The sequence below is a fragment of the Convolutriloba macropyga genome, unplaced genomic scaffold (genome assembly GCF_964194025.1).
Source record: "Convolutriloba macropyga unplaced genomic scaffold, txConMacr16.3 SCAFFOLD_2819, whole genome shotgun sequence".
Classification (NCBI taxonomy): domain Eukaryota; kingdom Metazoa; phylum Xenacoelomorpha; order Acoela; family Convolutidae; genus Convolutriloba; species Convolutriloba macropyga.
Window position 1 is genome coordinate 191 of NW_027451700.1, and position 27,702 is coordinate 27,892.

General features: G+C 35.7%; 1 protein-coding gene across 1 annotated transcript; it reads right to left on the reverse strand.

Annotated features, from left to right (window-relative positions):
- Positions 1 to 257: 257 nt before the first annotated feature.
- Positions 258 to 27,702, reverse strand: LOC142356907 (uncharacterized; the record flags this gene model as incomplete). The annotated part of the gene is made up of 6 exons (XM_075408661.1): positions 27,589 to 27,702; positions 24,189 to 24,375; positions 10,896 to 11,041; positions 1,913 to 2,064; positions 1,024 to 1,227; positions 258 to 480 (listed from the first exon to the last, which is right to left on the reverse strand). Coding segments are annotated over exons 2-6 (864 nt in total), but the record flags the coding sequence as incomplete, so codon positions are not given.

Sequence of the window (27,702 nt, forward strand, 5' to 3'; positions counted from 1 at the left end):
CAACACTTCTGAGAAATAACCAAAGGGTAGTACTTTTGCTGTTTCGTAAGTTTTCTCAATTATTCTTAAGATAGCTGAAGATAGAAATTGCATTTTTAGAGAACTATCGTCGTATCCCAGACATGGCTTATTTTTAAAGCTGAAAAAGAACTTTATGCTAAACCTGAGAATAAAAATTAAAGATATATTGAAATATAATTGAAATAGAAACTGAATGTGCTAATAGTGACAGCTAAACAATTTTTTTTAAAACTAACTTGAGTAAGATGTCCAACTTGAGCGTTGCCCTTTTCGTTGTTCCTGTATTCACAGAAGCCAAAGGTGTTGCCAGGTCCTCCGTATTGGTAGAATTTCATCTCAGAGTACCATCCATTTGCAGCCTTTTGTCCAAATTTGGGCAGGTCGTTGTTCTTGATGGTGCCAGTAGTGCTGAGCCGAAAGAGGTTCTCGCCAGAGTACTTGAAGCCACCAATGTTCTTCCTGCACAAATCTCAAAAATAATTACATATTCAAAAAAGCTATAACTTTAGAGAACTAAGCAATTTACAATCCAGTTTTTCGTTTAGAAATTATACGTTTAGTAAATCACGGTTGAGCTGTCGGATTTTTGACCGTCCTCGTAAGCTAGCTCTGACATACTCTTCAGTCTTTTAGACCACGGACGATATCTATGACACTCAGAAGACCTTCCAAACGTATTAAACCCCCACCCCCACCCACCCACCCCCACCCCCCTCCATGAACTATGACGTCATTTTTACCCCGATGGAAAAATTAGACCGCCACACCACCACTACTCTTACAATAAAACAGGAGGAAATGTTTGAAGAGAAAATTCAACAAAGTGACAATACAAAAATATAATACAACTCGCCTCCATCAGACCTATAAACAGTTAGATTTCCTGAAGTGTGAAAAATAAAAGTGGACCGCCCCATCAACAGGTGGAAAGATCCAACTCCAACAGCTTAGAGATCATTTGTAAACCAACATTAGCAACATTAGATTTGAATGAATTCCGACCTTTGACCACCAGAGCTGTGTTCCATTTTGCAGTTGTTGGTCTCCTTCAAGACCCGAGTCCACTCTGTGGCAAATGAGGCCAATCCACTATTCCACCTGACTGGATTGAGTTTGGCGGCATCCTGTCTGAATTTATTGTGATAACATTGGGAGTAGATAGCGAATTCATCATTCTCGAGCAGAGAACCATCATGGTTCATTTTTCTAAATAGAAAGTCAAACAATAAGAATAAGATAACAGATTGACATTTTTTCAAGTAGATTTCAAACAAGTTACAGATATCATTACGTTACAAAGTCCATATTACTCGAGCTTAAACAGCCATTTTTCAAACAATCTGGGTCAAAAAAGGTCAATTCAAAAAGGTCAAAAAAACTGTCAAAACCGGCCATGTATTCAAAATACCGGTCAAAACGATCATACAGTTCAAAAAATCAAGTGTTTTGAGTGTTTTCACCTTTAAATGCAGATCAAAATTGATTATTTTTCACGTTTTTTGGGACTAAAATTTATGGTCTGGTCGGCGCTCATTGTTCACATTAATTGTTTTCAGGCAGAAAGCCCTGCACCTAAACTGCTCGCTATTAAAATTAGGATAACTCCTCGTTGCACATAGTCAAAGATAATAAAAATGAAAATCAGAGTGACAAATAACTAATTGCATAAAAATCCCTGGAGCTATTTCTTCAGCAAATCCTCAACTTCCTCGTATTACGATAACGTTTTAAATATAATCTCAGACGCTCTTCTTCGTTTGAACAAATCTTATTGTCTGGATAAAGAAAATAGGAAAAATTATTTTTATATGGACGAGCGCATGTTCAATATCAAATCACCATAGCCATTTGGTTGATTCTTAGGGAGTTCAGCATCTTAAGTAGTCACTACCTTTTGTAGCTGTCTGCGGGCGAGAGATCATACTGGTCCATCCAATCTGAGCCGTTAGTGCACTGAACCCAGTTGTTAGGGAAGTCCTCATTTTTGCAGTTGCACTGACTCAGGTCAGCAGTCGTCTTACTTGGACAGTTTTTACAGCCTGCCTGAATAATAATTAAATGTTTTATTTAAATACAAGTCTTAATCACTACTTCTCCATTGAAATACACGTCTTTGGTGGGCTAATCAAAGCTGAACTCTCTTATCTCAAAACTTAAGATTTGCCAAGCCTCCAAGTCTTGTCCAAAACTAGCCCGAGAAATGGCAAGTCTTAAAATGTTTTAAGCGGAAATTTCAAATTGATCAAAAAAGTTTCACTGCACGTACCTGTAGGCTAATCGCGAGTTGTTGGCTGGATGAAAGGGAGTTAAGGCGAGTTGTAATTGGCCGTTTCGAAAACGATGCTTCTACTTTTTTCTTTGTCGTTTTATTGCTTCGTGGTTTTTTTTTGTTTTGACCCCCAAAAATATTCATTCATTCATGTTTTACTTCCTTAAAAAACTCATTTAGCCTTACTCTGGCTCTAAAACGAAAAAAAATTATTTCCGATGGCTTTATTTTTCATTTTATTTTATATATATATTGAATTTAAAAAACAACGTTTGTTACAGTTTTTTGGAAGTCAGCTACTTCCGTCCAGTTTGATGTTTATAATTGTTGTAAAATGCCGGGCTTTTGCTGACAAGAATCACAGTGTCCTTAACATCACCGGCCCCATTTGCATGATTGCAAAGAAAGAATAAAAATGTCTGATTGCAGCGTGTTGAATCGTCCGTAAAATTGAAACAAGAAGAAAAACAAAAATTGACTGTAATGAAATATAAGGGTACAAATTAAAGCTGGTGGTTCGTAAAAACGAGCCAACCAAATCAATAATCGGAAATACTAACCAAAATACCTCCATTGTCAAAGGAAAGTAAGAGGGGTGGGTCTTAAACCTGCGAGAAAATAACACCAATAACAAGTTGAAATGGGCTGTTGATAAGGGATGATCAATGGAACATAAAGATGTGATAAATCGATCTGCTGGTTTGTAAATGACAATCCAGAACGTAAGAGGGTGTAACGTGTTGATCAGAAGCCATGAAATTATGAGTAGCCACTTTTTCTTCAGAAGGGCAAATTGTTGTCCCTAAATTTCCTATCTTTAAAGAGACTGTTTTGTTTATGCCGAAATTTGGGTTTCATTTTGCAAAAATTTTGCTCAGTTTTACAACGGGTCTAATGCGTTCTCCGAATGACGTCTTCATTTTAGCTGATCGGACAATCACGTCTGTGCCAGGGAAAACTTGAATGACTCTAGCCAAAGGCCAGAGGCCACGAGGGGTGAAATCTTCTAGAATCCATACCAAGTCGTCCACCTGTAAGTTTTTCGACGTCTTATGCCATTTACAACGTACTTGTTGAGTTGGTAAAAAGTCCCGTAGGAAACGATTCCAAAAGTGAGTTGCAATTTGTTGTGCTGAACGCCAACTTTTTGAAAGATTTTTCTTTTTACCAATGAAGACGTAAGGAGAAAAGTTAACGGATGAACAACCTAGGAGAAAATGATTTGGAGTCAGTGGTAAGGGGTCGTTTATATCGTTTGGAACATTTGTGAGAGGCCTGGAGTTCATGTTCGCCTATATTTTGCAAGAAACTGTTTTCAGAATTTCGTCAGTTAAAGTTCTCGAACCAATGACCTTGTAAAGTGATAGTTTAAAAATTTGTACCAATCTCTCCCAAATTCCATTGAAATGGGGAGCAGCTTGGGGATTAAATTTCTAATCTATCTCCACATTCAATAGATGTAGCTTAGCTGCAAATAATTTTGATTCCTTCAGTTCTGCGATGCTAGATTGCAGAGCGTTGTTTGAACCAACAAATGACTTGCCACAATCTGAGACAAATTTGTTGGGTTTTCCTCTGCGGCTAAAAACGCCTGATGCAGTTGATTGTAGAGTCTGTTGTGAGATCATTCGAAACTTCAAGATGTACTGCTCTAACAACAAGACAGGTGATGAGCAAAATATATCGGATAGATAATTTGCCATTGTTTTTAACAGGAAAAGGTCCTATGAAATCGAGACCAGTTGTTTCAAAGACAAACTGATTTTTCTTGGGTAATCTTTCGGCGGGTAAATCAGCCATCTGGGGGTTGCTAACATCTTGCAGCATTCTACGACTTGGCAAACAGTGGCGTATAGTTTAACAACTGCTCTACAGCGAATTATCCAATAGTATTCCATGAGAGTGTTTCTAGTCTGCTTGGGACCACAATGACAATTAATTTCTTGTGTGTGTGTTGTACCAGCAGCTTAATTGCAGCAATGTTACCGTCAAGTATTATGGGATGACGAGCGGTCATCAAAAGACTTGCTTTTGTCAAGCTATCAGGTGCTCTTAATAAATTATTCTTGTCTAGGAAAGTTGACAGGGCTTTCAATCTCCTAGCACCAGAGATCTCAAATCCTTTTTTCAACAACATGTATTCTGATTGAAAATCTTGTTTCTGAATATTGTACATTACGTGCAGATAAGCTCTAATGTGATGTCCTAACTTCATTTCTGCGTTGCGTTTCCTGCATTTGTCCGCAAAAAGGATACAGACTGCTATCACACGTATTATTTTGTTCCAACTGCTAAATCTTGTCGCGACAAAAAAAAACGAAACAACCTTTACTTGTTAGGCATGCAAAATTTCTTGTTTTGGCCACTCAGAACTTTTTTGACTCAAAAATGACGGTTTCGAAATCCATCGAGATTTTGCTGTCATTTGCTCAACGCTATATCCTCGAGTTCCGTCATCTGCAGGGTTAGCTGTGGATGAAACGTACTTCCAATCGAAAGCGGAGGAGACATCTAGAGTTTTCGCTATTCTATTTGCAACAATCATTCTATGGCGCATTTCAGGTGTTCTCAGCCAGTACAGGACTGTTGTGCTGTCAGACCAAAAAACACAATCTGAATACTCTATATCTTGTTCTTCTTTTATAAACTGGGCTAGTTGAGCTCCATATACAGCGGCTTTCAATTCCAGGTTGGGGATAGTTATCTTTTTTATTGGGGCTACACGAGCCTTGCCCATAACAAATTTAACGGAGATCGATCGATCCGAGTGCTCAATTCGCATGTACGAGACGGCAGAAAGGGCGTATTCCGAACCGCCAGTAAAGGTATGAAGCTCATTTGAGCTAACAGTTTTATCTAGGAAATATTTCCTAGGAATTTAGATCTCCTTAAATGCCGGAACTTCTTCCCTTAAACTTCTGAAATCCTGGATGTTATCGAATAAAAGGGGCTTGTCCCATTTTGGACAATGGTTCCAGGCGGCTTGTAAAACTTTTCGTAGACAAATTGTTAGAGGCGCTATGAACCCAAGGGGATCAAACAAAGACATCACCAACTTGAGTAATACTCTTTGAGTTATGTTGCCTGTAATCTGGATTTTTTGATTTAGTTTACTTTCAATGACATAGCAATCTAATGCTGCGTTCCATGGTAAGCCAAGTACCTTTTGGTTCTGAGGGAGAGCGTTGTCTGGATGTAATCTTATTGTAGGTTCTATTGAATTTAGAAATTCAGGACTGCTTGAATTCCATTTGGTTAGTTTGAAACCTGCCTTAGAAAGAACCTTTCTCATGCCTTGCACTATTTTTTGAGCAACTTCGAGTTAATTTGTGGAAACACAGAGATCATCCAAGTAAATGTTGCTTTCTACATATTTGAGAGCATCTAGAAACTGTTCTTCGTTGTCCCGAGCCATTTTTTGCAAAGCATATGAGGCAATACATGGTGAGTCTGTGGCTACAAAAATGTGACTGGTGTACTCGTAAGTTTCAATACGACCATCATTGTTGCAGAGGAATATTCTGTCTTCGGGAGCTACTTTAACCTGCATGAACATTTGTTCACTATCAGCGGAAAGCTCTACTTTGTTCTCCTGGAATCTCAAAATTACACCGGTAAGATTGCTCATCAAATCTGGACCTTTCAGAAGATTAGAATTCAACGACTGACCTTGAAACACACTTGATGCATTAGCGACATGGCGTACTTTTCCAGGTTAGCTCTCATTAGTCACGGGGTGATGAGGAGGGAACAAATTCTTTTCGTCTGGTTGTTCTTTTATTCGATTAATTTTTCGGAAATGGCCGTTCTGCAACTCTTTCTTGAGCGTTTCCTCGTATTTCTGCTTTAATTCTGGATTGTTTGAAAGTTTATTGTTGAGCTGATGAAGTTGTTTCTCCGCAAGCCATCTGTTATTTGGGAGATCGGCGTTCTCTTTCCATAGAAGACCAACTTCATAAAGACCAATGACGAGTTTAGTGGTATTGTCTAAAATACCAAGGGATCTTTTGTCATTTTTAGACATTGCCTCTTGGATGATGCTATGCCTAAGTTTTCAATTTTCATCCAATCGGAGACCAAATTGAACATACTGTTGTCCATATTAGGATGGTTGTTTAGCTGAGTGAACTGAACTGGATTGCAATCATCTGGGATTAAGTCAGTTTTTCCAGCGCATGTCCAACCAAGTTGGGTTTCAACTCCCCATGGCGCATTCTTGGGTCCTTTAACTATTTGTTTGTAGTGTATCAGATCTAGATTATCAATTCCGAGAATGATGGAAACATTTTTGTCCCCTATGTCTGGGAAACATATGGTTGAGGTGTTCAAAGGAATCACAGAGGCGATTCAGTTTCTTTGTATCAACGGGTGACATATTGAGATCCGGAACGGCGACAACGTCTATTTGTACGAATGACTGTTCCCCTTGTAAGGGTCTAATTTGAAGTTTTACAGGTACACAATCGATTTCTTCAGTCATATGATAGCCACTAAGTGGCATTTTTCCAATGTTATTCATGTTTAAATTCAAATTTGTTGCAGTTGACCTCAGCAACAAGCTTTGGCAGCTACCATTGTCCAAATAAGAATAAGTATCCAAAACTTTATCACCGTTTTTGAGTTGTACAGGAACAACGGCTACCTGTCTTGTTATTTGTAAGTTTAAAGTTTTCACATTAAACTTTTTTAAGCCTGATTTATTAGCAAAACTATCGTGCAAAGAGTGTGGTGTTTCATACCGCAATTGTGGCTACGGCAAACGTTTTTGGAAGTGCACTTTTCTACGTGATGGTTTCCAAAACAGTTGAAACATAATCCAAATTTTCTTATGTGCTCTCTGCGAATGCTCGCTGGGAGAGCTTGGAAGTGAGTACACTTGTATAGGAATCGGCAATTTTCATTGCTTGGGCAAAGTCTCACAGTAGGTTGCCTGCCTTCAACTGTCGAGTTCCTGCTAGAACTGCTATTTGACTGTTTATATTGACTAGTTTTCCATCCACTTGTAGCTGATGTGTAGTTTTGTACACTCGGAGAAATTTTCCAGGATGATTGTGCGTGGCTTGATTGAAAAGTTTGGAGGATAGAGTTTAACTCTCGACAAGCTTTGGAGTAGTTCAGAAGCCAGTCATAGAGTATCTGTAAAGTTGGTTGCTGGAAGTCCTTTTCTAACACAAATTTGTTCCACTCAAGACGTACGGGATTGGGCAATTTCGCTAGCGCCACACTTAGGTTCGTAGTTGAATGAAGGTCGTGAACGAATCATAATTGCTGAAAGGTATCCACCATTGTCATAAGAAAAGAAGAGAAGTGCGTGTAGCTCTCTGGATGGGATAAATTGGGTGATTTTAATCTATTCAGTTTCTCAAGGAAAGCGTTTACAATTCGCTTTGGATTCCCAAAGTGTTCTTGAAGGCGATGAAGTGCTAAAGCGTATAGTTCACCGTTGCAACCATAGCCGTCGACGAGGGCTTTCGTTTCCCTGTTAATATTGATTTTAGGTGAATCATTTTTTCAGTCAGAAGATGTCATCAGTGCTCTGTCAATAGTAGCTTGAAAAATGCTGTACCATTTCATTCAGCTTATTGGACCACCATCAAAATGGTCCGCATGTAACTTGGGAACGGATTTTTGAAAGCAAGCAGACATTGAGACATTGTGTATAGAAGCAAATGGCATCTGCGTAACTGATGTGTTAGGAATATTACTGAAGCTTGGCTGTGTTAAAGCAAAAGAGTTATTTTGTCCAAATGAGTTGCTATCAGTTGAGGGAAATCCGAAAGGAAAAATTGAGAACGATTGCTGTGATGCACTGCAGGGTGCAGCTGATATCTTAAAATTTGAGGTGAATGAAGTGCTGTTGACAGGTAGAGTTGAACCACCGGGTGCAGTATAACCATAGCTGACAAAACGCGAATTCGCAGCGGGCGCTGACGTATTGCTTTGAGTGGTGGGATCAGTCGAAAGAGTGTCGTCAAAGACAAAATGAGTGCGGCGTTGTTGTAAATGTGACAAGGTGTTGTCATTTGTTTCTATGATCTCATTGGAGTTCAAGAATAATCCACAAGATGAGGTATGCTGAAGAGGCGTCCTTTTCTCTTTAACGTGTTGTCGGAATAGTGTCAGAGTCTGTTTTATGTCTATATTCAAACGACTCTGTACTCTGGACATAATATCTTGTTCACCAGGCTTCAAGCCACTGATTATGTCAGTGACAACTGGTTCAAGCTTCTGCTGCATTTCCTTAATTTCATTAACTGTTTCCTCTAAAGTTTCGATATCTTCTGAGGACTCTATAGCAGCGATAAGGTAGTCAGTATGTAGTTTGATGTCATTTTCGATCATAAGTTTAGATGTTTCCAAAAGTTTCTGTTCATTTGACTTGGTTGCTGTTGAAGTACCAATGAAATGTTGAGTTAACATTGTTCCATCTGGGAAATTGGATTAACTAGTACTCATTTTAAGCACTGTATTGTTTGAGGTTGACCACGTCTCAACCATTAATGAGAAGTCAGAGTAGTTCAGACAAACCGAGTAAAATCAGGAATGTTTGGTGGTAACAGTTGTAGTTTTTACCGCCAGAACATACTGATACCAATCGATATCAATGCCTTACGAGTGTTAGAACCAACCAATACCTATCAAATACCAATACCTACCGAAAGCCGGAAACTACCAATACGTATCAGAACCAATACCTACCAAAAGCCGGAATCTACCAATACCTACCAAAAACAATACCTACCAAATACCGGAGCCTACCAATAACTACCAAAAGGCCGGAATCTACCAATACCTACAAAAACCAATACCTAATAAATACGGGAGCCTACCTATACCTACCAAAAGCCGGAAGTTACCAATACCTACCAAAAGCCGGAACTTACCAATACCTACCAAAACCAATACCTCTCAAATACCGGAACCTACCTATACCTACCAAAAGCCGGAACTTACCAATACCTACCAAAAGCCGGAACTTAACAATACCTACCAAAACCAATACCTACCAAATACCGGAGCATACCAATACCTACCAAAAGCCGGAATCTGCCAATACCTACCGAAAGCCGGAATTTATCAATACGACCAACCAGAAGGGGTCCTTGGGGCGGGTAAAACCACAGAAGAACCGGAAAGAAGGCGGAGGTAGGGGAAACAACCAATCAGAAGGGGGTCCTAGAGGTGGGTAAAACCCCAGAGGAACCGGAAAGAAGGCGGGGGGTTGGGGAGACGACAAACCAGAAGGGGGGTCCTCGGGGCGGGTAAAACCCCAGAAGAACAGAAAAGCAAGTGGGGGTTGGGGAAACGACCAACCAGAAGGGGGTCCTCGGGGTGGGTAAAACCCCAGAAGAACCGAAAAGCAAGTGGGGGTCGGGGAAACGACCAACCAGAAGGGGGTCCTCGGGGTGGGTAAAACCCCAGAAGAACCGAAAAGCAAGTGGGTGGTTGGGGAAACGACCAAACAGAAAGAGGTCCTCGGGGTGGGTAAAACCCCAGAAGAACCGAAAAGCAAGTGGGGGGTTGAGAAAACGACCAACCAGAAAGAGATCCTCGGGGTGGGTAAAACACCAGAAAAACCGAAAAGCAATAAGCGAAATTAAAACATGTTGCAATCTTTATCTTTGTCTTTTTGTGTCTTTTTGTGTAGTTACCCCACCATAGTCTGATTGCTATTAAACAAGTCTAATTTCTGATCCTTTGATATTCTGAAACATTGAAAAAAAATCATGGTGCACATCCGCTTAGCTCATTGGAGAATGTATTTTTTTTAAACAATACTTAGCTTTAGGTGTGGTTTCGAAGCTGTTGGGTTGGGCGCCAAAAATGTTATTGAGTAAGTGAAGGAGGGGTTAATTAGATCTTTTGATTTCGGAACGGTTTTGATTAATAATGTAATCCAGTTATGTTTTGTTTCGCTTGTTTTTGTTGTTACAGTTTTTTGGAAGTATGCTACTTCCGTCCAGTTTGATTATTATGATTGTTGTAAAATGCCGGGGTCTTGCTAAGGAGAAGTCACAGTGTCCTTGACATTTTTCATATATATTGAATTTAAAAAACAACGTTTGTTGGTGTTTTCGTACTTCCAACCAATTCAGTGTTACATAGGGGTGTCAACCTGAGTTTAGAAAGGCTTAAACAAATAAAGCTACTGAACGAATTGATTGTAGTATTTGTTAAATCTTGTTGCCTTTTTAACAATTTCCCGGCTTTTTTCGCGTTTTCCGGACCTATTTTGGACTATTTCTCGGCTATTTTTGCGTTTTCCGGACCTATTTTGAATGACTTCTTGGTTATTTTTCGTGTTTTCCGGACTTACTTTGGCTCGGCTTACTCAGCTATGTGCCATTTTTAAAGATGACATGATCAGGGCTCTGATACAGAACTGATCCAAGACTTGCAAAAAGACTTTTTTCAGTAACAATTAAAACTTGACGTTCAGTCCGGGTACTTATATCGCTGACGACTTGGCCCGGGTAAAAGATTGAGTAACTTTAGCTGCGTAGAGGGCCCAGGACAATCTTATGTGAAAAAAGCACATCACGGAGCCTTAGTGTGTTAGACTAATTAAATAAATCGTTAGAGTAAATTTACATCCAGTACTTACTGTGGGTTTTTTAGAGCAACTAGCTCCCTGCTCGTAGCACTTCTTGGCTCTGGACAGACACTGCCCACTTTCGCACTGATAGTTGAACACGCATGACTTGCAATTCGGATTTCCCGTTGGTATTGTGCCTTTGCCCACACATCCAGCTGAAACTCACAAAATGAATTTAAAAAAAAGCAAGTAGAACAAACTGCAATCAGAGTGATAGATAATAAAATAAATATAAACATTTGTTAATATATTTGCTAGTTCAGCATCTCCCACATCATAACCATCCATACAGCAATGTAGAACCATTACAGCACATTCAAAAAAATATTGATCTTCTTTTTTTAAAGAGTCAGTTTGATTAGATTCAAAAAAAATCAAATTGAATTGTTGACCAGATTTCAGCTGTAAAAGGATCAGAAAAGAAATGGTTATCAACATACAAAATAAAAATGAGGACCCGGATTGGCCGCCATAAAAGAAACTTACTAACCATAAAATGCCACTTATGGTTTTCCTGGAAACCTACTAAACATACAAAGACTATAAAAATTTTTGAGTTTGGCTGATAAACAGTCCAAAAGTCCACCTGCACTTTCGAAACATTTTTGTGCATGAAATGTCAAAATCCTATACTTTACTTTTATGGTCTCTTACTTAACGTAAAACGCTATAATAATGTTTATGGACCGTTTTGTGGTTACAAAGTTTCCATAAAAAATACTGTTATTAAAAAGGTCTATTTTTTATTTTTCCCAAGTAAACCTTAATTGAATACCTAAAAGTTATAATCACAGCTGCCGCATTCAACGACCCTTCTTGTTTATTACATTACCCGAAATTTTTTCTCTTGCTTTTTCCGACATTTCAATAAAAGAAAGAAGAATCACAATTAAAAATTGACTCTTGAGACTAGAGAAATAAGAATAGTATCATATCAAAGTCTTGAAGCATTGATCTAGTCGTAACAATTTTAACTCTCTTCTAGCAACCTATTTTCTTAACAAAATTAAATGAACTTTGCTTGATATCTAATTTGATAGAAAATCAGAGGAAAATTTTTCATGCGATCATTTTAATACCTTGAAATAAAAAACAATTCAACGTAATAAATAGGAACCAAGAATTGTCTGAAAATTTTTTAAGAAAATCTAAGTTTTCCCCAAAAAGAGTTTGACTAGGTATTATTTCTATTAAAGGACTCTACGGAACGTCAGAAAACGTTGTGATTTTTATTTGCTTAATTCATTCAGGCCATTAAGTATCAATTACGTGCCTCTGCTTGAAGTCAGTGAAAATTGTTGTGCATTTATTGAGAAACGCGTAGCAGTCCGAAAGGTTAGGCCATAATTTTGAAGTTGCTCTGCAGAGTCCCTTAACATTGCGTAAAACACGAAACGTGCACGTTTTGAACCGCCCAAAGCTAATCAAATTCCAATTCTGGCTATTTATACGGCTTCCAATTCTGGCTATTTATACGGCAACTTCTGGGATTTCGACTTCTGACACTACAAAATTTCTGCAAATTAAAACGTGCTCGGGAGTGTTTTGTTTTTATGTTAAGTCCTCAATGACGCTCAATTAAGTCCAATGGTGGAAATCAATTTTTAGAGAATTAACTCGTAATCCAAAACAACAAACACATTATAAGATTTTTAGGTATTATTACAACCCTTTTTTGTATTTTGTTTTGAAATGAGTACAAAACGGTGCAATGCTGAGGAAAAAATGAAAAACAGACATGTTCCTTTATGGTTAAAAATTCCTAAAAGTTTTGATATCAAGCATTCTTTGCCGCTTAATTAGCTAATTTTTGGTTTATTTTTTCCAACTCTGTTTCATTTATAAAATGAAACACTAGATGAGAAAATTATTGGCGAGTCAGATGTTTTCTAATCGCTGTTTTTGAAAAAAAAAATACAACTTGTGATCGATTTTGCAATCAGAAAAAGAGTGCTCCAAATGTGCAACTCCACTATTTGTCTCCTAATCTATTCGATTTACAAAATTCATCATGCCTTATATTTTAATTATGTTTCAGTAACCTAACAGAATGGTTCAAAGTAAAAATGTGTAGAAACGCTAAGCTAAGTTATAATCACATTTATAATCACAGCTGCCGCATTCAACGACCCTTTTTGTTTATTACATTACCCGAAATTTTTTCTCTTGCTTTTTCCGACATTTCAATAAAAGAAAGAAGAATCACAATTAAAAATTGACTCTTGAGACTAGAGAAATAAGAGTAGTATCATATCAAAGTCTTGAAGCATTGATCTAGTCGTAACAATTTTAACTCTCTTCTAGCAACCTATTTTCTTAACAAAATTAAATGAACTTTGCTTGATATCTAATTTGATAGAAAATCAGAGGAAAATTTTTCATGCGATCATTTTAATACCTTGAAATAAAAAACAATTCAACGTAATAATTAGGAACCAAGAATTGTCTGAAAATTTTTTAAGAAAATCTAAGTTTTCCCCAAAAAGAGATTGACTAGGTATTATTTCTATTAAAGGACTCTACGGAACGTCAGAAAACGTTGTGAATTTTATTTGCTTAATTCATTCAGGCCATTAAGTATCAATTACGTGCCTCTGCTTGAAGTCAGTGAAAATTGTCGTGCATTTATTGAGAACCGCGTAGCAGTCCGAAAGGTTAGGCCATAATTTTGAAGTTGCTCTGCAGAGTCCCTTAACATTGCGTAAAACACGAAACGTGCACGTTTTGTACCGATCAAAGCTAATCAAATTCCAATTCTGGCTATTTATACGGCTTCCAATTCTGGCTATTTATACGGCAACTTCTGGGATTTCGACTTCTGACACTACAAAATTTCTGCAATTTATAACGTGCTCGGGAGTGTTTTATTTTTGGTTAAGTCCTCAATGACGCTCAATTAAGTCCAATGGTGGAAATCAATTTTTAGAGAATTAACTCGTAATCAAAAACAACAAACACATTATAAGATTTTTAGGTATTATTACAACCCTTTTTTGTATTTTGTTTTGAAATGAGTACAAAACGGTGCAATGCTGAGGAAAAAATGAAAAACAGACATGTTCCTTTATGGTTAAAAATTCCTGAAAAGTTTCGATATCAAGCATTCTTTGCCGCTTAATTAGCTAATTTTTGGTTTATTTTTTCCAACTCTGTTTCATTTATAAAATGAAACACTAGATGAGTAAATTATTGGCGAGTCAGATGTTTTCTAATCGCTGTTTTTGAAAAAAAAAATTACAACTTGTGATCGATTTTGCAATCAGAAAAGGAGTGCTCCAAATGTGCAACTCCACTATTTGTCTCCTAATCTATTCGATTTACAAAATTCATCATGCCTTATATTTTAATTATGTTTCAGTAACCTAACAGAATGGTTCAAAGTAAAGATGTGTAGAAACGCTAAGCTAAGTTTTTGTCGAGTAAGTGACAAAAATTGAATTTCAAAGCAAATTAAAATTTTGTGAACACCGTGTCCCTTTTTTATTCAAGAGCTTATTTAAAAATCTATCCGGAACGGGTGAATCAATGAAAAAAAAAACATGCTTCTCGAAAAAGCAAATTAAAAGCAAAATTTAATAACTTGAATGTTTTAGACGTTTTTGCCAATTTTTCTTGCAAGTTGTTTAGAGCAATTTTTAACATAAAGATACGGTGGCATTGAAAGAAGTTCAGTTTGGTATCCAACTATCCAAGTTTTGTCCTAAAGCGTTTTAGGCATTTAAAAGTTAGTTTTTTCTAAAATGTAGGAGCTTCATCATTATTAGGCGTGCAGAATTTCCGATTAAGCTTGATTTTGCTTACTTCATTTTCTTAATTCAGACAACTTTCGATTATAAGCAGTTCTTTTTACAAGTGTGCCGAAAAGAACACATTATTTTTTGTTCACTAGTATAGTTCTTTTTCTTTTTGTATTTTTAATGCTAGACTACATTGTAGAGATGCTTTTGGATATTTTCGATCAACAAAGCAGACAACATTCTTAGAATATTTTTGACGAATTTGCGGTTTTATGAGTAATTCGTTTTCCACCATATGTACATTGCCATGTACCTATATTTTTCCAACCGAGGAAAACTAAAAGCCTAGAAGATACCTCATTAAAAAGCACGCATGTTGCAAACTTATCAAAAATGTCAGCAAGCGTAGTAATTATGTCCCCATTTTTACGCGAGAGCCTGTTTAAACTTCGGTCTGGTAATGAGGAAGCTAAAACATTTCGGAAAAAAAATTTTATTGGAAAATGTCGTAAATTAAATGTATTAGACGTTTTTCATCCAATTTTTTGGAAAATGCCTAAACATAGTTTTGAAACAATCTTCAATGATTTCGTTGGAGACAACTTTCTCAAAATTAGGCCTAAAAGTGCTGTTGCTTCAAATAAATGTGCAACCCCAGGGCACAGATGGTTCTCTTGAAAATTTGATTAAATTTTGATATATTTTGTTCATTTTTATATTGGATTCATGACTATCCTTTCATCATCCTTCCAATCCATTGACAAAACACCTATCTAAAATGAGTGCTCAGGTTAGCTCGAAAAAAGGTAAATTTAATCTCCCAATCTTTTCGTGACAAGCTGGCTAATTGAGGACAATGAGATTGCAAGACAGTTATTGGCGGTACAAAATGACACTGAGGATGATTTCACTTAAAAAACAAAATCTTGAACGAAGTTTTGTTGATGGCACAAAAATAATATCACTTTTGTTTTGAAATACATGTACTCTCAAATCTAAAAAAGAATTTAAACCACAGTAACATTCAATAATGATAAATCTTGAGTAAAAATGATCGAATTCACATGCAAAAATAATATGGAAAAGTAAATTTGCCCCTTTACTAAAAAAGAAAACTCTAAGCAATTGTTTTATCACAATCTTAACCGGACAACGGCCAATCGATTTCACTTTTCCAGAAAATTTTTTTCCTCCCTTCAGACTGTTTTTGGCCGGATTTTGCCTTTTGAAACAGCTCAAACACCACGCAGCACTGATCCTTACAAAAAAGACTTTTTTATTGCTTTATCCCTGTAAAATTCCAAAACATATTGTCGCAATTGTACACCCACATATTAAATGACGGCATTAAGAGCCCAGACGGGTGAAGCAATGAAAAAAAACATGCTTCTCGAAAAAGCAAATTAAAAGCAAAATTTAATAACTTGAATGTTTTAGACGTTTTTGCCAATTTTTCTTGCAAGTTGTTTAGAGCAATTTTTAACCTAAAGATACGGTGGCATTGAAGGAAGTTCAGTTTGGTATCCAACTATCCAAGTTTTGTCCTAAAGCGTTTTAGGCATTTAAAAGTTAGTTTTTTCTAAAATGTAGGAGCTTCATCATTATTAGGCGTGCAGAATTTCCGATTAAGCTTGATTTTGCTTACTTCATTTTCTTAATTCAGACAACTTTCGATTATAAGCAATTCTTTTTACAAGTGTGCCGAAAAGAACACATTATTTTTTGTTCACTAGTATAGTTCTTTTTCTTTTTGTATTTTTAATGCTAGACTACATTGTAGAGATGCTTTTGGATATTTTCGATCAACAAAGCAGACAACATTCTTAGAATATTTTTGACGAATTTGCGGTTTTATGAGTAATTCGTTTTCCACCATATGTACATTGCCATGTACCTATATTTTTCCAACCGAGGAAAACTAAAAGCCTAGAAGATACCTCATTAAAAAGCACGCATGTTGAAAACTTATCAAAAATGTCAGCAAGCGTAGTAATTATGTCCCCATTTTTACGCGAGAGCCTGTTTAAACTTCGGTCTGGTAATGAGGAAGCTAAAACATTTCGGAAAATAATTTTTATTGCAAAATGTCGTAAATTAAATGTATTAGACGTTTTTCATCCAATTTTTTGGAAAATGCCTAAACATAGTTTTGAAACAATCTTCAATTTCGTTGGAGACAACTTTCTCAAAATTAGGCCTAAAAGTGCTGTTGCTTCAAATAAATGTGCAACCCCAGGGCACAGATGGTTCTCTTGAAAATTTGATTAAATTTTGATATATTTTGTTCAGTTTTATATTGGATTCATGACTATCCTTTCATCATCCTTCCAATCCATTGACAAAACACCTATCTAAAATGAGTGCTCAGGTTAGCTCGAAAAAAGATAAATTTAATCTCCCAATCTTTTCGTGACAAGCTGGCTAATTGAGGCCAATGAGATTGCAAGACAGTTATTGGCGGTACAAAATGACACTGAGGATGATTTCACTTAAAAAACAAAATCTTGAACGAAGTTTTGTTGATGGCACAAAAATAATATCACTTTTGTTTTGAAATACATGTACTCTCAAATCTAAAAAAGATTTTAAACCACAGTAACATTCAATAATGATAAATCTTGAGTAAAAATGATCAAATTCACATGCAAAAATAATATGGAAAAGTAAATTTGCCCCTTTACTAAAAAAGAAAACTCTAAGCAAATGTTTTATCACAATCTTAACCGGACAACGGCCAATCGATTTCACTTTTCCAGAAAATTTTTTTCCTCCCTTCAGACTGTTTTTGGCCGGATTTTGCCTTTTGAAACAGCTCAAACACCACGCAGCACTGATCCTTACAAAAAAGACTTTTTTATTGCTTTATCCCTGTAAAATTCCAAAACATATTGTCGCAATTGTACACCCACATATTAAATGACGGCATTAAGAGCCCAGACGGGTGAAGCAATGAAAAAAAAACATGCTTCTCGAAAAAGCAAATTAAAAGCAAAATTTAATAACTTGAATGTTTTAGACGTTTTTGCCAATTTTTCTTGCAAGTTGTTTAGAGCAATTTTTAACCTAAAGATACGGTGGCATTGAAAGAAGTTCAGTTTGGTATCCAACTATCCAAGTTTTGTCCTAAAGCGTTTTAGGCATTTAAAAGTTAGTTTTTTCTAAAATGTAGGAGCTTCATCATTATTAGGCGTGCAGAATTTCCGATTAAGCTTGATTTTGCTTACTTCATTTTCTTAATTCAGACAACTTTCGATTATAAGCAGTTCTTTTTACAAGTGTGCCGAAAAGAACACATTATATTTTGTTCACTAGTATAGTTCTTTTTCTTTTTGTATTTTTAATGCTAGACTACATTGTAGAGATGCTTTTGGATATTTTCGATCAACAAAGCAGACAACATTCTTAGAATATTTTTGACGAATTTGCGGTTTTATGAGTAATTCGTTTTCCACCATATGTACATTGCCATGTACCTATATTTTTCCAACCGAGGAAAACTAAAAGCCTAGAAGATACCTCATTAAAAAGCACGCATGTTGCAAACTTATCAAAAATGTCAGCAAGCGTAGTAATTATGTCCCCATTTTTACGCGAGAGCCTGTTTAAACTTCGGTCTGGTAATGAGGAAGCTAAAACATTTCGGAAAATAAATTTTATTGCAAAATGTAAATTAAATGTATTAGACGTTTTTCATCCAATTTTTTGGAAAATGCCTAAACATAGTTTTGAAAAAATCTTCAATGATTTCGTTGGAGACAACTTTCTCAAAATTAGGCCTAAAAGTGCTGTTGCTTCAAATAAATGTGCAACCCCAGGGCACAGATGGTTCTCTTGAAAATTTGATTAAATTTTGATATATTTTGTTCATTTTTATATTGGATTCATGACTATCCTTTCATCATCCTTCCAATCCATTGACAAAACACCTATCTAAAATGAGTGCTCAGGTTAGCTCGAAAAAAGGTAAATTTAATCTCCCAATCTTTTCGTGACAAGCTGGCTAATTGAGGCCAATGAGATTGCAAGACAGTTATTGGCGGTACAAAATGACACTGAGGATGATTTCACTTAAAAAACAAAATTTTGAACGAAGTTTTGTTGATGGCACAAAAATAATATCACTTTTGTTTTGAAATACATGTACTCTCAAATCTAAAAAAGATTTTAAACCACAGTAACCTTCAATAATGATAAATCTTGAGTAAAAATGATCGAATTCACATGCAAAAATAATATGGAAAAGTAAATTTGCCCCTTTACTAAAAAAGAAAACTCTAAGCAAATGTTTTATCACAATCTTAACCGGACAACGGCCAATCGATTTCACTTTTCCAGAAAATTTTTTTCCTCCCTTCAGACTGTTTTTGGCCGGATTTTGCCTTTTGAAACAGCTCAAACACCACGCAGCACTGATCCTTACAAAAAAGACTTTTTTATTGCTTTATCCCTGTAAAATTCCAAAACATATTGTCGCAATTGTACACCCACATATTAAATGACGGCATTAAGAGCCCAGACGTTCACTTGAACTCTCAAAACTTAGTTTTGGTATCGAAACCAATTCCTAGATTGAAGAGCGAGCCACCGTGGCACGAAAAACATAATTGTAATCGCGATCAAAGATTACGGGAGAGTTCAAGGATTACGGGAGCGTTGGGAGGATACAACTTCAAGGAAGCAATTGAGAAGACAATAGGAAAATGAAATAGGCGAAGTGACAGAGGAGCAAACATTTTGTGCTTACCACGCCAATAGGGAAAAGCCGCTGAAATTTCAGCGACTTTTAGACTCTCACCTGATAATAAATTACACTACGATTAAATCGCTTAAATATTTGCACCCCATGGAATCCCGTGTCATCAGTTACTTCCACAAACAATCTTGAATAAAAAGCTTTTCATTTTACTAAAAGATGTTTATGAACAGCTTATCGCGTTCGATAAAAACACTGATGCTAGAATCTCAAAAACGTTTAATGGACATGTACTCAACTCAATACAATGCAGAAAACCCGATCAATCGAAGTCAACGTTAAAATCTATAACACAATTCGCAAATGCAAACTGTAGTGGAGTTTTTCCCCAAATTTTGCGTATTTAAAATTATGCTGTGCTTCATTTAGCGCACTCCAGAAGAAAAAAAAAGATTTCGGCGGTGGCAGTTAGTGCAGTAGTAAGGTTTTTCATAGCAAAATGTTTTGGTGAAAATAGTTATATCTGAAACAACATAATTGTTGGAAACGTTCAATTGAAAGTTCTGAGTAAATGGAGAAGCAATGGCAAAAAAATCATTCTCCCAAAAACTACCTACAAAAGATACTCTGCTTCAAAGAACCCTCATAGAAGTCTTTAGATCAACTTTGAGATGATTTCAATGCATTTAAAGCAATCAAGCGTTCACATCTTGTGTCTGCTGTCAATGAATTCCTTCCCGTCGCGCAATTTTTGCCACTTTGTTATTACCAGCACATTCCCGTACTCTACAACAACACTACGTTGAATACTTTGCAGAATGAACCGGACGTTCAAAAAGGCGCTCCAACGGATCCGTTGCTGTTCTCTTTAACTTTGTGGCCAATTATTTTAAAAATTAGAGCCACTGTGTAACTTCATAAGAAACATCTGTTTCTAGATACTTAGATGACGGCTCTGTTGCTTGATGAGAACAACAACTCAACCAAAATTAGCAAATCCCTCTAAATGCTGTTCCTGAAAAGGCCTTTATTTCACACAAAACAAATGCGAGATTTGGTCCGGTTCAGATAAGCCACCTATTGACAGAAGTGAGATGCAGTGGCGGCGACGGTTTTGAGTTGTTCGGGCTGCTATTGGAACCAACAAATACGTTGCCTCATGTTTGACGGTAGGGATTCAAGAAATAGAGACAAGCCCAGTGTGCATTCAGCATTCATCGTCCTTCTTTGAGTTCACAAAAACTTGCCTATTTTGTACGCACCGAAACACTAACAACTGAAGTAATTGTGGTCATAAAATTTTTTAACAATAGCTAAAGAGAGACTATGAAAGAGGATCAAGATCACAAAACAGTTAGTTCCGACATCGCGTGGCAGCAGGCATGCCTTCCAAAAGACTATCTCAATTTTAAGCGTCCAACAATTTCATAATCAACATAAAATTTTTTCGTGGTATCTGTAATAGCGTCATATGATTTTGGTCAGACAAATCATAGGTCAAACTTCCAGAGAAAAAACGCTCTCTACGAAAGCTTGGATTCTTTTGGTTTGTCAATATTTGTACAGAATCAAATCCAAGAGACTTTAGATCTTTAAAAACTTCGCGAACTATAAGAAGACCCGACATCAGTGAGAGAGAAACATTGAATTGCGTCGCTGTCTCTTCCACAATCATGCCCGTCGTCAACTGCAGTTCCAATACCCCCTCCAGGCCTGAATATGACCCGTAATAATTTTAAGGTGAGCGTTAATTACCTTGAATTATTTCAAATAAAGATTAGAACTTTGAGTGAAATTGCACACACTACACTGCCGTGACTTTTGATGCCTTCGCTGACCAGGCCGTTGTATGTTATGAACGCTAGAACTCGTTGCAGCACATGATAGAATTCGCAACTGGGTCCCTGACAAAATTGTGGATAACAAAAACAAACATTTAACAATTGAAAATTGAAATAGACTGCTGAATCGAGATTCAAATAGACTGCTGAATTAGTTATGATATCCAAGTTAATTGCCGAATAAGATAAAAAAAATATTCTAAAAATCTCAATTTAAATAAAACCAGAGCTGAACTGGATACTTTCCTTTGCACTTGAGCTAGAAAAAAGAATCGATTTCGGAAAAAACAAAACCTTAAAAAGCTTAATTTGAATTAGGATATCGTTATTATCAGGAATCTTGGTTTTCATCATGAAAGCTAAACTACGATATAAAATTTAAAAAAATATGCGCTTCTGACGGCCTTCATCCGAAAACCATTTACTCTGGTTAAATGTCGTATGGTTCTTCTGATCTACTAGTCACAAGACATTCGTGACCTAAAAACTTGCAAAAGTTGACGACTTTGAGAAAAAACAGCCTATGTTACGCAATCGGCACTGTTGTTGCATCCGTTGACCATGCAATTACATGTCAGGGAACGGGAGACGCCGTTGCAACACGTGATTGAATTCGGGACGGGGTCGCCACAATTTGGTCAGTGGCTAACTTTTCTCCAGAGATGGAAAAACGACAGCTCATTGCTGTTATCAATTCCCGACCTGACTTTTTCTGCCCTTATGTACCTCGAGCCGTTCTGCTGCTCGCGATGTTACGGTGACTTCTTCTCAGCAATTGAAAATTATCGAAAATGAGGCTGAGCGTTCAAGTTACAAAACTAATGCCGCTGCGAATCGTAAGTTTAGAGTGCGCTATCAATAATATTCTCAGCAAGATCTTGCAATTGTGGCGTTGTCAATTCAAATTTGAGGTCATCTGTGTTCAGTTTTACAAAAATTCGTCAAACGAAGAGCCATATTTTTAGACTGCATAATCTCTCAATTGATAAATTTTCTATTGCTTTAGACAGACTATCACAGCCACACTCACTAATTGCACATCTTTGGTCGGCGGTAATCGTGCTAAAGCGCGCACCATGAGAGTTTCCGCTGAGTTTGAGAGCAACTTCAAGCTTACCAAAAGAATTTAAAAGTAATCAAAGGCAGCTGAGTGAAAATACTGGTGACCAACATTGCGTTTTTACCAATGAAGTGGGGCAACTTTAGAAATTGAGACAGTCAAGAACATTTAAACTCCTTCAAAGATAAGTTTTTTTAACTGACCAAAATGTGGAGAACATATGGAAAGTGAAATAGACTGCTGAGACGAGGTTTATCAAAATGTTGATCTGTTATTCTGATGACCATATTTATGATATACCATTTAGTTAAGAAATTCAAAACTCTAAAAATACCAATTTTAATCAATCCAGATCTGAACTGGATGTTTTCGTTTGTACAGGATGTAGAAAAACAAGTTGAAAAAATCGATTTTGGAAAAAGAGTCACCCAGTAGAAAAAAAGTTTCGTAAGCAATTGTATATCGTTATTATAAGAAAGTTTAGATATCGTCAGGGAGTCAAAGCTAATCTAATAAAAAAATTCAAAACCATATTCGCTATTAATAGCCTCCATCCGAAGGAAAATTTTTCACTCTGGGTGACTGTCGTATTGATATAAGTTCTCTCGCCTGTGTTCTTCTGATCTATCAATCACAATCATCACTTTCTGCGAACACAATTTATTTGAGCTCCCAAAAACTTTTTAAATTCTGAAAACAAATACGTTCAAATTCATCTTGAAACATAAATTGCTTCCTATCAGACATTTTTCAGATTTCAAGCTTCTTTGACCTCTTCAAATTTACAGTTTAAATTATTTCCCAAAATTTTTATTATACAACATAGAAGAGCAATCAATGTAAATACCGTGTCCTTTTTGGTGCTTGCTTTTTAAAAAAAATTCTTCAGAAGTTATTCTCCAGTGAAACACTTGATCACCATGTTTTAAAAATGCACTCGATAACGCAAGAGCAAAAAAAAACAAAAGGCAGTTGAAATTTTTTTATTAAACTTGGATAGAACAGATTGATCACATCAGTATCATATAGAACGGATTGATCACATAGAACAGATTGATCACGTCAATTTCATGTTTTATATCATTTACATATGTTTTTGAAAAATCAATTGATTGGTATAACAATTTACCTCCCACCGTGGGGCGGAATATCCCCAAAAGGTTGGGCTCTCAATACTACAATAAAAAACATTTCTTGAACGAGTTCATTAAAAGACCCAACGGTTTCAGAATTGAATTCTAACCTCAAATCTTTCAGGCTTAAACTTAATTTGACTTAGATTTTAGAGCGGAATTTACTCTTCTAAGAAATGGCAATTGTAGATGTTAATTCTTTTCACTCACAAATGTTAAACGTAAATTTAGAATTTTTCATTTTCTCATCTTTAATTATTTTATCACTTTTAATTTGCCAAGATGTTTTTACACATTGTAAATTTAATACAATTTTAAACCTTCCCGATACGTGCCTTTAAACTATGTTCTGTATTTTATAGTTCATACTCAAACTAATTAACAATGTGTTTTAAAAGAAAAAACTGGTGTCTGGATGGAAATAAACACTTTATTCATCTCTGTTTTTCATAACTTGATGATACGTTTAAGTAAGCTTTCATGTTTCTTTTCTGCTTAAGTACATTCTATGGCTTAAGGTTAATTCAGTATTGAAGATGACAGAGCGTTAATGTTAATATATTAACCTTTGGATGAATTGAGAGTTTCTTAAAACTATTTAAGATCTCATCCCAATTCAACATGATTTGGTACATCTTCAATTCAACTTGTTTTCAGCAGGGCTGGAATATGATTGGCCCATCTTAAACTAGATACAATATATAAGAATGCAGTATATATAAAAACGAAAGTGATCTCGTCGCCGACGTTGCCTTAAACTTAAACCCATATGTCATTGCAAAATTTGATAATAAAAAAGATAACAGGTCATAGAAAGACTTATGATGAAAAGACTTACTTCCTCTAATCTGAGAGGATTTTTGCTCTAGCGACGAGCAAGTTTCACCTCCCCATTCATAGATTGCTCCAGCACTCCAACACAACATCACCAAGAGCAAAATCTCGCGTTGCGACGTATGTGACATCCGGATCGACATTGCCAGCACTCCTTGCAGTATTTCAACTGGATGATATGACCAGCAGCACTTTGAAGAAAATACATTGCATGCAAAATATTTCACTTACAAAACTATGCTTATATTTACGTGATGAATGATCATGAATTCGATCATAAAATTATTATGCTAAAAACAAATTATTTCAACCAAAAAGTACACTAAAATTTTAACCAAAAGTTTCGTAAGTTTTAAACGTTACTTTGCAATACTGCCTCCTTTCTATGAAAAATTAGATGTTGAAACATGGCCCGATCTCTTTGTTCCTTTCTTCTTTTTCATGTGAAGATTCTTCATCAACACTCATAATGCAAATGCTCAGACTAAGAAATTAATATCTTTCATGTGAAATTGACAACTTATATATAATGATACCAGGCGGAAACGTTGATATTGCGTATTATAAAAGTTTTTAGGGATTACTGTTTAGAACAACAGATTAGCGAATGCGTGCAGTAGCAATTATGCAAAATTAACGAACGAAGATTTTTGTGCAAAATTAACAAAAAAATCAAAAAATCTCATGTATGGACCAAAAAACGGCCAATAGTTCCGGTTTACTGTTATGGAGAAATAATTGTCAAATGACTGCCAATAATGAAGAAACTGTAGCTATAGAAGTTCCATATATGACAAATTTCTGGTCACAGAACTTCCATTTTTGAGAAAATATAGAATTTTCCTTTATGACAAATTCATAGTTTTACGATTGTTTAACAACTTTTTGTTTTATGACGTCTGCGCTTCATAATATATATATATATATATATATATATATATATATATATATATAACTTAATAAAATTTTTCTCAACGTGTTAAATGAGAAAAACTAACCATGACAATATCCGGTTTCAGTTTAAGCTTGTCATTAAAACCTGTAACTTTAAAAACAAACTCTTTGGTGATTCGTAGTGGAACTACTACAGAAACAACAAAACAGAGGTGCGTCCTGTACCTGAGATAGAAAAAAAAAATAAAACATATCAAAAATTGCTTCAATTTTTAAAAATTGCTACAAATTTTAAACACAATCATTGAATTCAATTTTCAAATGAAAATACTTATTAGCACTCAACGTATAGATGCAACACTGTCTGAGTACCTTTGATTTCTTTTTGACTAAACAATAACAAATTTAACAGTCTGAAGTAAAATGAGAACAAAAATTTTATCTGATTTTTATCTTCAATCTTCAAATTACTGAAAAGGTTGTATAATTATAGATTTTACGTGCTTCATATGCTGTACCATTTAAGAAGTTTTAATCACTAAGAAATTTATTAAACTGTCAAAATCTGTTGGCTTATTAACTAAATTTGTCAATTTTAATCAAAAGCTGACACTTTTTTCAGAGGTTGGATTTTTTTGTTTAGAATAACTAGATAAACGTATTAAACAAACGAAAATGGTCTATCCCACTTCGAAATGTTGATATTTCAAATTGAGATCTAATAATCTTTGAGTTTCAATTTTTAGGTAGAGTTTTATTGGTTCCAATGAATGATGGGCATATTCTCAATAAGAATATTTAAAAAGTTAAAGAAAACTTCAATTACCAGTTTTGGCAAACCTGTTCAAAGTCTGTTGAGTGTAATTCCTGCAAAAGCAGGCAACATTTTGAGTTATTTGCTTAGCAGATGAAAAGTTTTATCTATCCACTTAACCATGTTATTCATTTTTTCACTTTTTGCTTTTCAATTTTGTTTCCTTTTCGGAAGCTTTAGTGATGAACTCATGTATATCCCATATATTTGAGGGAAAATTTTGCATAAATCGAAGAGATCTGAATACAAAGCAATATGATCTATGACACTGGTGAATTGAATACTTTATAGTTCGAAAAAACTACGTACAGCATTTCGGCTTCTCTTAACGCGTTAAAATTGTCTTGTAATTTGTAGTAGAAATGCGTTTCCTCCTCTTAATCAGAAAAAATTGTTAAACAGATTTTCTTTTTAACTGTTTGCCACGTTGTCCGGCTACAAAATGTCCAATTTTTATGCAAACAAGAAAGAACTGAGCTTGAAACCTTGATCTCAGGGTGCAAATAAACGGTATCTGAAAAATGCTATCTGATATTTTCAAAGCAAACAGATTGAGCGGAAGACCCTCAAAACTGTCAAAAATATCCGGTAAAGATTTAGGTATCGATGTTTCAAAAGATCTAAAAACTACACTGGACTGCGTCGGAGTCATGCGTTCTCCATTTCCGGCAGTATTTTGCTGTTTTAGTCTGTTGCTCTTCATTATTTCAGAATGTTGTTTTTTTTCCTATTGATAATACAGTGCACATTTCCAGTGACCAATTTTTTTCTATTTTTCTAAAGAAATTGATTTCTTTGAAAAAAAAACGAAAAAATTATCAAAAATGGTCAGAATATCCTTATAAAATTTTAAAATTTCAATGCTCTGTATTATTCGTAAATTTTTGGAAAGTTGCGAAGAAAAAATACTGTTTCAAGGACATTACTTTTCAACAAGATAATGTTCTAGTGCATAGATCACTGATTGCGAACAATTTCTTCAACGAAGAGTGGGAGGTACTGAAATGGCCAGAATATGAGATGAATCTGTATCTAAATGAACATTTGAGGTAAGCTTTGGCGAGGGGATACAAAAAACCGGGTTTATTTCGGAAAATTTCAGAAAGTGCTGGAAAATTGAAGCAACAAGGTGAAATGATGCTTTCCCAGAGAAATGGTTTGAACTTAAAATGCTTTCTTTGATGTTTAGCAGACGCCTCTTTTCTTTAAAAAAATCAGTTGTTCCGAGCTTCTTGAGGATTTATTCTGCCCCCCCCCCTTAGCTTAGTGGTCGTATATCTTTTAGGCCCCGGGGCAAAAGCTATTTTTACATAGTAATTTGCTATATAGCAACACATTAATTGTAATGAAGGGAGGGCAAAAAAACCATGAGGGGGGAGACAAAATAGATCTTTTTTGGTACCATAATGTATTTTGTTATTAGGAAGTTTTTTTTGTTACTGCTTCCAACGCTAACTGTAAAGCATGGGTTGGCCGATGTTCAAAAATTTGCCCAGAGTATATCCATCCCGTGTTAATGTTTTCAATCAATTCCGCTCAATTTTTAAAATTTAGAATTTCTCATTTTTTTGCTATCTTTCAAGTGAGAAAAAAACACTGCAACGGTGAGAAGTATATCAGATGAGAAGTTGCGCCTAATTTGTAATTTCTCTAATCACACGGTTGCTTGACATAGAAGGAAAATTTAATTACTTACCGAGCTACGTTAGAGCTAAAGCTTTCTCAAGTGAAATTCAAATAATAAAATAACTTCGGATGTTTAAATTTTTAGTTCAAAATGAACCAAATTCTCGATTCCTCTATCAACCTG